The 12,000-nt window shown below is 65.2% G+C and overlaps 1 protein-coding gene across 4 annotated transcripts in view; it reads left to right on the forward strand.

The window, feature by feature from the left end:
- PDE4A (phosphodiesterase 4A) overlaps nt 1-12,000 on the forward strand; it is a 104,098-nt gene that overhangs the window by 51,070 nt on the left and 41,028 nt on the right. The window contains exon 1 of one of the 4 annotated variants that reach the window (XM_075917794.2): nt 8,965-9,059. The exons of 2 other annotated variants lie outside the window; for them this stretch is intronic. In XM_075917794.2, the coding sequence (XP_075773909.2) occupies nt 8,980-9,059 (80 nt within the window). In that variant the 5' untranslated portion in view covers nt 8,965-8,979. Of the gene's footprint in view, nt 1-8,964; nt 9,060-9,773; nt 10,578-12,000 lie in introns of those variants that run through there. One more of the 4 variants, XM_075917792.2, reaches the window with a different exon arrangement.

Here is a 12,000-nt window from a genome sequence, read left to right on the forward strand (position 1 = left end):
AGCGCCGCTGGCTCCGTAACCCCGGAGTCCCTGGCGCGGGTCGTTCCCGGCGGTTCCCAGGGCTGACGCGCACCGGCCCCGTCTCTGGGTCTCTGAGGAAGGTGCCAGACCCTCCTCAGCGGACTGACCCACAGGGATCAGGCAACCTAAGGCCCCGCCATAAACAGCTTCATACGCCGACTGCTAGAGCTCTGGATTGGCCCCCCCCCCCGGCGCCAGCTGGGTTCTTGGCTGCGTTGATGTCATGTGGCAGTGAGTTCCACATTGCGGCCTGCTAAGATGTATTTTCCCTTTCCTTACCCACCTAAGTTCCACCACAATTCCTACTCAGGCTACAAGGGGGGTGACAATTGAATGCCTGCTGAGACGGTGTGTGTGTGTGTGTGTGTGTGTGTGTGTGTGTGTGTGTGTGTGTGTGTGTGTGTGTGTGTGTGTGTGAGAGAGAGAGAGAGAGAGAGAACTGAATGCCTGCTGAGACGCTCTGTGCCTGTGAGTGACAATTGAGGGCCTGCTGAGACACTGTGTGTGTATGTGTGTGTGTGAGAGAGAGAGAGAATTGAGGGCCTCCGTGTGTGTGTGTGTGTGTGACATTTGAATGCCAGTTGAAACTCTCTGTGTTTGTGTGTGTGTGTGTGACAATTGAATGCCTGCTGAAACACTCTGGGTGTGCGTGCGTGTGTGTGAGAATTGAATGCCTGCTGAAACACTCTGGGTGTGTGCGAGTGACAATTGAGGGCCTGCTGAGACACTCCGTGTGTGTGTGTGTGACAATTGAATGCCTGCTGAGACACTCTGGGTGTGTGACAATTGAATGCCTGCTGAGACACTCTGGGTGTGTGCGAGTGACAATTGAGGGCCTGCTGAAACACTCTGGGTGTGTGCGAGTGACAATTGAGGGCCTGCTGAGACATTCCGTGTGAGTGTGTGTGTGTGAGACAATTGAATGCCTCCTGAGACACTCTGGGTGTGTGCGAGTGACAATTGAGGGCCTGCTGAGACACTCTGGGTGTGTGCGAGTGACAATTGAGGGCCTGCTGAGACATTCCGTGTGAGTGTGTGTGTGTGTGTGTGTTTGTGTGTGTGTGTGTGTGACAATTGAATGCCTGCTGAAACACTCTGGGTGTGTGTGTGTGACAATTGAGGGCCTGCTGAAACACTCTGGGTGTATGCGAGTGACAATTGAGGGCCTTCTGAGACATTCCGTGTGAGTGTGTGTGTGTGTTTGTGTGTGTGTGTGTGTGTGTGTGTGTGTGTGTGTGTGTGACAATTGAATGCCTGCTGAGACACTCTGGGTGTGTGCGAGTGACAATTGAGGGCCTGCTGAGACACTCTGTGTGTGCATGTGTGTGAGACAATTGAATGCCTGCTGAAACACTCTGGGTGTGTGTGTGTGACAATTGAGGGCCTGCTGAAACACTCTGGGTGTATGCGAGTGACAATTGAGGGCCTTCTGAGACATTCCGTGTGAGTGTGTGTGTGTGTTTGTGTGTGTGTGTGTGTGTGTGTGTGTGTGACAATTGAATGCCTGCTGAGACACTCTGGGTGTGTGCGAGTGACAATTGAGGGCGTGCTGAAACACTCTGGGTGTGTGCGAGTGACTATTGAATGCCTGCTGAGACACTCTGTGTGTGTGTGCGTGTGTGTGTGTGTGTGACAGTTGAATGCCTGCTGAGACACTCTGTGTGTGTGTGTGTGCGTGTGTGAGACAGTTGAATGCCTGCTGAGACACACTGTGTGCGTGTGTGTGTGTGTGACAATTGAATGCCTGCTGAGACACACTGTGCGCGTGTGTGTGTGTGTGACAATTGAATGCCTGCTGAGACACACTGTGCGCGTGTGTGTGTGACAATTGAATTCCTGCTGAGACACACTGTGCGTGTGTGTGACAATTGAATTCCTGCTGAGACACACTGTGCGTGTGAGTGTGTGTGTGACAATTGAATGCCTGCTGAGACACACTGTGTGCGTGCGTGTGTGTGTGTGTGACAATTGAATTCCTGCTGAGACACACTGTGCGTGTGAGTGTGTGTGTGACAATTGAATGCCTGCTGAGACACACTGTGTGCATGTGTGCGTGTGTGTGTGTGTGACAATTGAATTCCTGCTGAGACACACTGTGCGTGTGCGGTGCAGGCTGGCAGCTCGTCAGAGCAGATGGTGGGAAGGGGCCGGGAACCGGTGATTACCGGCAGTGTGAAATCCGGCGCAGCAGCCAGCCCGGCGCGGGAGGGGCGTGGGTGACGCGGGAGCCATTCCCTGCGTGTGCGGGGGGGGGGGTTGTTGGGCGCTTCAGCATTTCTGTTTCCAGTCTGCTGTGCGGAGGGCTCAGGATAAATAGATGCCAAAGTAAACAAACAAACAAGGTGCAGCCAGCTCCCGCGGGAGACGCCAGCTCCGGCTGCCTCGCCGCTGAGGGGCCGTGGATCGGCGAGCGCAGGCGGGCGTCTGAGACCCAGGCCCTGGCGTGCACGGGGCCGGGAGCGCTCAGAGGGGAAGGGAGCTGCCGGAGGCTGGTGGTGGAGTTGGGGAGTCCTGGCTCCCCGCTCCTGCACTGCCCACTGCCCCTCACTGCCCTCTCGTGCATTTACACCGACATTGCCCCACGGAGCTGAGGCAGAGAGGCCCCGGCAGTGGCCCCCAATCTTTTGGGGGGGGCGGGCACCGCGTTGGGGACCACTGGGCTAAGGGACTGGTGTGATGGGGGGGCTGTCCGCCCTAGTGGCTGTAGCTCCGCTCTGGTTGGGCATTCGCTGGTTGCCGTGGGCTGTGGGTGACCCCTGCTGGCCGGTGTCTGTAGCACGGCCCGGCGGGGCCCTCGTGCCACCTAGTCCATGATGAGGAAGGGGTCTCACGAAGGGAGGGGGGCTGGGGGCAGCCTTGGCTGGGAGAGAAGAGACTAAGCGGAGCACCGGGGGCTGGGGGCCGGTGGACCCCCCCCCTCCGAGGGGCCTGGGGCTGCCTGGCCCTGACTCCTGTACCACACACGTCTGTGCTGGGCTGTGCCCTGAGAAGCAACAACCCCCCATTCTCCTGGCCGGCGCAGTCCCGTCTGGCTGAGGACGGGGTGCAGGGTCGGGGGTCCCGCCGCCGCCACAACTGGCACAAAGTCCCACAGGGAGTCAGTGGCGGAGCAGGGCCTTGGGCAATAGCTAATAGAGCGAACGAGGAGCAGCCCCCAGCCGTGAGACACCGCCCGGGCCGGGCTGCAGGTGCTGCCGTAATACACCTAACGAGCGTGCAGCACCCAGCACAGTGGGCTGCCTGTCCTAGGGCTGGGGCTGCCTGTGCTACCGTAATACACCTAATGAGCGGGCAGCACCCAGCACAGTGGGCTGCCTGTCCCAGGGCTGGGGCTGCCTGTGCTACCGTAATACACCTAATGAGCGGGCAGCACCCAGCACAGTGGGCTGCCTGTCCCAGGGCTGGGGCTGCCTGTGCTACCGTAATACACCTAACGAGCGGGCAGCACCCAGCACAGTGGGCTGCCAGTGCTACCGCAGACACACCATCCCTCTGTGTGGCAGTGACTGTCACTGGGAATCCAGCTCTGCTTTGCCGCGCTGGGCATCATTGTGTCCTGGCCCTGTTCACCCAGCCTTTCCCCAGCGTCCCTGCCGTGGCCCTTTAAAAGCCCAGGAGCAGGGGCCTGGGTCCTGAAGGGGCCGGTTTGTTTGCTCTCCCATTGGCTCGGCCTGGCAGCGTTTGCTTCTGCGGAGGGGGGGCTGACTCCCCAGCGCCCAGGCAGTGGGGGGCAGCCCCTCGGCGCAAAGTCTGGCCCTGCACCGGCGAGCCGGAGCCGCCTGCCGGGGACCTTGCCTGGCTGCTCTCACTGGGCCGCATTTGGGACAGGACCAGGCCCCGTGAGATCCTGCAGGCAGGGGCAGGCTCCAGCCTCGGTCCAAGGAGCCGGCGTTCATAGGCTGTTGGCTGGAGCAGGACACCTGGGTTCTAGCCCAGCTCTGGGAGGGAAGGGGGCTGGACCATAGGGCTCTGTTCCTGGCTGTGCCACTGTCCTGCTGGGGTCCTTGGGCCTTTGCTCTCTGCACCCCTCTCCTCTGCCATCCAGTGCTAGTCCAGCCTGAGCTCTGGGCCGCCTGGCCGCCTTGGCTGGAGCCTTCCTGGGCGACCATGATGGACTAGTCCGCGGAGAAGGGGCGCTGGGACGGGGGGGGGGGCAGCGCAGGAGACGGCCCCTGCACTGACGCAGGGTGTCTCAGAGCCGCGCCTGGCCCGGGAGGCAGAGGACGGGCCCCGGGAACGCTGGGGCCCCTAGGAAAGGCGCAGGGATTTCACTTTCCGCCATGCAGGGGCGGGCGGGGAATGGCTGTGCCGGTGCCGCTGTGCCCCAGGCCCAGGCAGACGGCTCCTGGTCCCCGGGGGCCGTCGTGGCGCCAGCCGCAGCGTGAGTGATGGCTTTAACCGCCCACGCAGCAGGCTCTGCCGGCCGCCCGTCGCCAGCAGCCGAGCCCTCGCTCACAGCTGTGCCGAGGGCCACACGCCACCTGCCCGCAGCAGCGGGTACCTGGGGAACTCTGAGTGCCCAGCCCCCATGCTCTAACCACTAGCCCCTCCTGTCCCAGAGATGGGACTAGAACCCAGAGCCCTGCTGGCTCCCTGCCGAGCTGTAGTGTAGACAAGGCCCAGCCTGTTCCACCCCCGCTGCCTCGGTTCCTGCCCTCCCCTTCGCAGGGCCCGGCCACCGGAGGGCTCCCTGGTTGGCGGGGGGGGGAGGGACGGGGGCGTCTCCAAGGCAGGGAACAAAAATCTTCCTGAAGTGTCTTGTTCTAAATTTAAAGGCTGGTGAGTCACCCGCCGGCTTCCTGTGACGCAGCCAGGGCCCCCCCCCCCCCCCCCTGCCCCTCCCCCCGGGCGGCTGGTGCCAGAATCTCTGCTCCTTGTTGCTGTTTTCTAGCATGGGCCCACGCCGGACCCCCCTGAGATCAGGGCCCGTGGGGCCGGGCGCCCCCAGACCCCCCCGAGATCAGGGCCCGTCGGGCCGGGCGCCCCCAGACCCCCCCGAGATCAGGGCCCGTCAGGCCGGGCACCCCCAGACCCCCCCGAGATCAGGGCCCGTCGGGCCGGGCGCCCCCAGACCCCCCCGAGATCAGGGCCCGTCGGGCCGGGCGCCCCCAGACCCCCCCGAGATCAGGGCCCGTCGGGCCGGGCGCCCCCAGACCCCCCCGAGATCAGGGCCCGTCGGGCCGGGCGCCCCCAGACCCCCCCGAGATCAGGGCCCGTCGGGCCGGGCGCCCCCAGACCCCGGCCGAGATCAGGGCCCGTCGGGCCGGGCGCCCCCAGACCCCCCCGAGATCAGGGCCCGTCGGGCCGGGCGCCCCCAGACCCCGGCCGAGATCAGGGCCCGTCGGGCCGGGCGCCCCCAGACCCCCCCGAGATCAGGGCCCGTGGGGCCGGGCGCCCCCAGACCCGCCCGAGATCAGGGCCCGTCGGGCCGGGCGCCCCCAGACCCCCCCGAGATCAGGGCCCGTCGGGCCGGGCGCCCCCAGACCCCCCCGAGATCAGGGCCCGTCGGGCCGGGCACCCCCAGACCCCCCCGAGATCAGGGCCCGTCGGGCCGGGCGCCCCCCAGACCCCCCCGAGATCAGGGCCCGTCGGGCCGGGCGCCCCCCAGACCCCCCCGAGATCAGGGCCCGTCGGGCCGGGCGCCCCCAGACCCCCCCCCGAGATCAGGGCCCGCCGGGCCGGGCGCCCCCCAGACCCCCCCCCCGAGATCAGGGCCCATCAGGCCGGGCGCCCCCAGACCCCCCCGAGATCAGGGCCCGTTGGGCCAGACCCCGGCTGAGATCAGGGCCATGCTGGGCTGGGAACGGGGCTCCGGGCTCCTCCCATATTGCTCGAGGCTGGGGGTCGCCCCGCTCTGGCAGTGCCCTGGGACAGCTCCTGTTTGCACCCTGCTCAGGGAGACGCCCAGAAACGCCTCCTCTGCAGACGAGCCCCCTCTGTGCCTCGGTTTCCCCTGCCTGTACTGATTCCAGTCTCCTTGGAGCTGGGTCTCTGAGGTGCTGTTTGTGCAGTGCTTGGCTCAGGCGGCTCTGGATGGGTGCGACTGTAATTACTAACAATTAGCTGCTCCGTGAAGCTGGCGCTAACGAGTCGGCATTTAGCAAAGCCCGGTGGAGAGGTGTTGGGCACACGATAGTGCCGCTGTGAATTCGGGGGGGGGGGGCATTTTAAAGGCAGATCCCTAACCAGCTCCGGGCCCTTCCCAGTTCTGCCTGCCCCTCCCACGGGGCGCTCGGGCATCAGCCGCTAATGGGCGGCGTGCGGCGATGGAGGGAACCCGCCTGCAGCTGGGGCTGCCTCTCTACTTTGCTCCTGCTCTGCTTGCATCTGCCACAGCTCGGGCCCGGTCAGAGGCAGTGAAATGGGGGGCAGTGGCATTGCCAGGCCGCTGGGCCGCATGGGGGCTGCTCCGTGCTCCTGCAAGGGGCAGGGCCTCGGGCGGACGAGGGGCCTGGGGCTCGCCTCCCCCCACCGCCCGCTGCACACTGCCCAGGGCTCCCGCCACAACTGAACAGGCCCAGAGCCCCGGGAATTGCTGCCCCCCCCCAGCTCGCAGCAAGCTCCAGGGTCCACGCCAGCGGCTGGTGTTCCCTGAAAGCACGGCTGGGTGGGGCACTGCCTAGCACGGGCCAAAACACAGCCCCGAGCTAGCATACACCTGGGGCAGCACGTGCACTCACACGCACACCTGTGTACACACACATGCACTCACACTCACGTGCACACACGTGCATTCACACACATGCACACCTGTGTACACACGTGTGCACTCACATGCACACATGTGCGCACACGCGTGCACTCACACATGTGCGCACACACGTGCACACACAATGGCCGGCCCAAAATCTGGTGCCAGCACCGATCGGGGGGCCAGCCAGGCAGCTCCAAACTGGGGTCCCCACCACACAGGCTGGGAGGGCCAGTGAGAAGGGGCTGCCGGAGGCTGAATTTCCCCCTGCTCCTGCTGCCGCTTCTGGCCCGTTTGTGGCAGCTGCAAAGCCAGGACTCGGCTCCCCCTTCGCCTGGGTCACCTGCCTTGCGCAGAGCGCCCCCTGGTGGCCCGCAGAAAGCGCAGCAGGCCCTGCACAATTGTGTGGCAAGTGCTTTTTGCACGGCTGTCACTGCGCCTCCAGAAAGCCTGGCTCCCCCCTTGCCCTGCCGAGCACCTGGCTGGCAGATTCCCCAAGAGTCTGTGCCGCTCCCCTTCTCCCTGGAGTCGCGTGCGTGTTGCAGTCCGGTGCCACCCAGGGCCCGGCCAGGATCAGAGCCCTGCGCTGCCGTGGGGCTGGGGCTCTGGGCTCTGTGGCCAGGCCTGGCGATGCCGCCGCAGCCGCGTTCGGCTGGTTCAGCTGCAGCCCTGCGCCGCCCCCGCGCTGCTGGGATCAAGTCTGTCGCTCCAGGGCAGGCAGCGGAGCCTGGCGTGTCCCTTGGTGCCTCTGAGCCCGGTCAGCCTCCCGCCGGCAGCTCAGCTCAGCTCCCCGGGCTGTCCCAGGCATGCTCGGGTCTGGCGGGGCCAACAGCTCAGCAGCAGACCGGATACCACGAGGCAGTACCCACGAATACGGGGCAGGTTCTGAGCTTTGTGGGGCTGACACCACCTGCTGTGCTTCCCCCGGTGCTCCCAGCTGCTCCGGTGCCCCGGTTCCCTGAAATTTCTGAGCGTGTGCTTTCACTAGTGGGCGTGCAATCGCACACACAAACCCTTGTGCAAAGTTGGCCCTGGAGCACTTGTTTCCCCCGGAGCCAGGCACACAGAGACGGTGGAGGGACTCAGAGTGGGGAATGGTGCCCGCCCGGCTCTTGAGTTGCTGCGCAGAGCTCCCTGCCCCGCCGGATGAGTTCCCCCGGCTGCAGCGCAGCGCAGTGGGGCGCTGGGCTCCCTCCGGCCCTGAGCTGCCGTGGGTTCTACGAGTCCCGCTGGGGCCTGGGCACGGGCCGAGTGTCGCTCAGTGAGTGGAGCTAAGGCCAGTGCGTGGGGGGGGGGGCTATTGTGGGACCTTTCCTGCTTCTGCATGACCCGGGTGCCATGGGCCAGCCATGGGTCTGAGACCCTGCTCCCTTGACCAGGGGCCTCCCCTTCCACTCTCCTGCGGGGCAGAGTCCTTGTAGCCCACAGGCTGCAGCCAGGTTCCTGGGGACTCACCCCCTACCTTGGTGTGGTCACCTCGGGCTGGGGGGTCCCTGCTCTGGGGGCGCTTCCCGGACCCCGCTGCTCACTGCAGAGCAAATCCAACCCACTCAACAGCAACCCGCTGAAAATTGCCCCCCTCGCCGCCGGCCCTCAGCACAGTAGCGGCCAGTGGCCATCAGGGGGCAGCAGTGGCTCAGGGAAACCCAGCTGCGTTTGGTCCTTTCTTCCTTGGGTGCGGGTTTTGGTGGCAGCAGTGGGATGTGAGGGGGACCCCAGCACTTCTCCCCCCGGGGCGCTACAGCAGAAGGGCCTCCTTCAGAGAGAAAGAACTGGGCCGGCCGACCAGGGATGTCAAATCCCCTTGAAAATGCTAAGCAGTTAAACCGCAGGCTAACCGGCCCCATGCATGGTAACCGGGTAACTGGTAACCCCTCCCGGCCCTCGTCTGAACCAGCCCCTCCGGACAGTCCTGGGACCCGGCAGCCCGAGGCGTGTCTGCTCCCATACAGGGACAGAGCCCAGCAGACCTGGCCCTGCCCACCAGTCCCACCGCTCTGCCAGCACTGGGTGGCCCTGGCTCCCCTGCTCCTGGCCATATCCAGAGCCCTCGAGACCAGCCCCAGCCCCCTCCTGGATTTGTGCTGCCAGGCTCCTGGCTGCGGGTCCAGAGCCTGGCTGAGGGCCCCTCCATGCAGAGCCCGGCCTCCCCTCTGCCCCCTTCCCAGGCTCCTGCCCCAGCCCGGATGGTTCTGTTTAGCAGCTTCTGCCCAGCTCCTGGTGTGAGCTCGCTGACATCACCGATTTCCCCATAGCAACAGGCTGTGATGTCGTGGGGTGGGGAGCTGGGGCAGCAGAGCCGCTTGTCCCAGCGGGAGTCTCCCATCTTGGGGATGAAGAGAGTCAGGTAGGTGGAGTGCACAGGGGAGAAGCCTCCACAACAGCCTGCCCTCTAATCCTTGTGGCAGGACTATTAAGTGTATTGTGGTAGCACCTTCCCAGCTGAGAGCATCATTAATTAGATGTATTACGGTAATCCTGTGAGCCCCAACCATGGCCCTGGCAGGCCTCACAGTCCTGGGCACAGTAGATTCATTACTAGGTGTATTACGGTAGTGCCCGTGTGCTGGGCATTCTACGTTGTTTATTAGGTGCATTACGGTAGGACCCAGTGTGCTGGGCACTATATGTTGTTTATTGGATGTATTATGGTAGTGCCTGGGAGACACAACCATAGCCCGGTCCCCAGTATGCTGGGTGCAGTACATTGTTTATCAGGTGTATTACGTAGGCTGCAGTGTGCTGGGTGTTGTACATTGTTTATTAGGTGTATTATGGTAGGACCCAGTGTGCTGGGTATAGTTTATTAGGTGTATTATGGTAGCACCATGCCAGCCCCAGCCAGAGGGAAGGGAGCAGGGGAGGGGGCAGAGGGAAGGGAGCCAGCAGGGGGGCAGAAGGAAGGGAGCTGGAGGAGGGGGGGTAGAGGGAAGGGAGCTGGGGGGGGGGGCCGGCGCTGAGGGGGACAGGGTTAGAATGGAAACATCTGGAGAATTGAGCTGAGGTCACTAAGGCAGGGCTCCTGCCCCCTGGGGAAACTGAGGCACAGAGTGGCAAAGGGCTCGCGCAGAGGGACTCAGCTCCTAGCCCTGCCCCTTACCCACAGTCCCAGGTCTCGGGCAGCGGCTGGGAGCGGCTGTGGCTGTTTGCGCTGGAGGGAGGGAAGGGAACAGCCGCTCTCCCCCCACCCGGCTCCGGGACCGCGGCTGGCTTTCCTGTTCCTGCTGCTCGCGGCGCGGAAGGCGGGGGAGCGGGCTGGGGAGCTGCCCTGCCTGCCACGTCTGGCTGGCCCAGGGCACCCCCTCCCCGAGCCCCACCCTGCAAGGCCGCTCCCAGGCGCAGCCGAGTTGCTGGGACCTTTGGCAGGCAAACGGCAGCTGCTCCAGGCACCAGAGGCCCTGCCAAGGAGTGACGCCCAGCGCCTGTCCCTCGGGCCTCCCGTGGTCCCCCCGCCCGTCGCGCCAGCCTGTGCCCTGGCGCTGGCCCGGTGCCAGCTGGGTGTCTCTGGCCTGCTGGAGCCGCTGGCCTGGCACGGCCTCTGCCCGGCCTGCAGCCCAGCGAGCCCCGGAGCGCAGCCTCCCCCTCCGGGTGTGGACAGCAGCGTGTGCTGGGCTGCCTGGGGGCACCGCACCATGGCTCAGGACAGGCCCCGGAGGAGCCTGCCCCAGATCCCCGAGCTGGAGCTGCTGAGCCAACTGGACGACGAGGCGTTTCTGCCCAGCGCCCCCCCGCCCGGGCCCAAGGGGGGTGCCGCCGCCCGGCCCCCCCAATCGCCCGTCTTCTTCCCAAGCAGCTCGTCCACCTTCCTGACGAGGCTGCGGCTGAACAGGAGCATTCAGGAGCATCACCGCAAGCACAGGGGCGGGTAAGAAGCGGGCTCCCGCCGCCAGCCCGGGGCCAGTGCCCCCCAGCCTGGGCACTGGGCGGGAGAGGCCCTGACAGCCCCGGGGCCGCCCGCCAAGTGCCCAGTGGCTGGGTCTCCAGTGCCCCTTGGAGGGGACGGATCTGCACCCGCGGCCCCAGGAGTTGCTCTCTGGGCTTCTGCTACCTCCCCCACAGTCTGGGGAGCCAGGGTGCCTGGGTTCTCACCCTGGCCAGGCCATCAGTGTAGCACCCCCAGGGCCAGGGGCTTATCGGCCACCCCAGGAGTCCCGGCACTTGGCCGGCTTCTGTGGAGCCGCTGTGTCCAGCAGGGCATCATCCTCCGTTCTGGATTGTGGGGAAACTGAGGCACTCGTTCTCAGTCAGAGAGCACATAAGTGACTAGCTATTGACCCCCCAGGGTCCTGGCTGCCTGCCCCCGCTGCTCTGACCACTAGACCCCACTCCCCTCCCAGACCCGGGAGAATGCGGAGTCCTGGCGCCCAGCCCCCCCATTCCCCTGCTCTAAACACCAGTCTCCATGCACCTCCCCCTAAGCCTCTGCCTCAGTGTGGCCCTGTGACACCATGGGGGGCCGGCTGCTTCTGTCACCCGGTGTTCGCTCGCTCGGGGGTTTCAGTCACCGTGGGCCTCTGTGGGATCCGACTGTCCCATGCAGCTCTGCAGTGACACTGTGTGGGGGTGGGGGTGCCTCAGTTTCCCCAGGTGCTGCATGGGGGGGATGACTCACTGGGGCGGTATGTGCAGACCCTAACCCTCACCCTCTCACCTCCAGATAACCTCGGACCAGGGAGGACAATGGAGGAGGTGGGGCTGCCTGGGGCGAGTGAGCAGGGGCTGGGAGTGTGGGTCAGCCTGGGCTGGGCTAGGAGGAGTGAGGAGGCTGAGAGCAGGAAAAGGGGTGAGGGGCCCGGGAGCCCTTCCCCCCCCTCCCCCCCCCCGCCCTGGCTCCGGCCTTAACATCGATCCTGCGTCACGCTGTGTCTCGGAACAATAAACCTTCTGTTCTACCTGCCGCCTGAGACTCCCCTCTGGCTGCAGATGTGGGGCAGGGTTGGGGGCTCCCCGACGTACTGTCACAGGCACCGCGCCGCCCGTGTGTGGGGCACCGCCCGTGTGTGGGGCACTGCCCGTGTGTGGGGCACTGAGCCGCCCGTGTGTGGTATGGTCCTGCCCGTGTGTGGGGCACTGCCCCGCCCGTGTGTGGGGCACTGCCCCACCCGTGTGTGGTATGGCCCTGCCCTTGTGGGGCACTGCGCTGCCCGTGTGTGGTATGGCCCTGCCCTTGTGGGGCACTGCGCTGCCCACGTGTGGTATGGCCCTGCCCGTGTGGGGCACTGCACTGCCTGCCCATGTGGGGCACTGCGCCGCCTGTGTGGGGCACTGCACTGCCTGCCTGCCCATGT

The sequence above is a fragment of the Pelodiscus sinensis genome, chromosome 31 (assembly GCF_052426305.1).
Source record: "Pelodiscus sinensis isolate ZL-2025 chromosome 31, ASM5242630v1, whole genome shotgun sequence".
In the NCBI taxonomy this organism is placed as follows: domain Eukaryota; kingdom Metazoa; phylum Chordata; order Testudines; family Trionychidae; genus Pelodiscus; species Pelodiscus sinensis.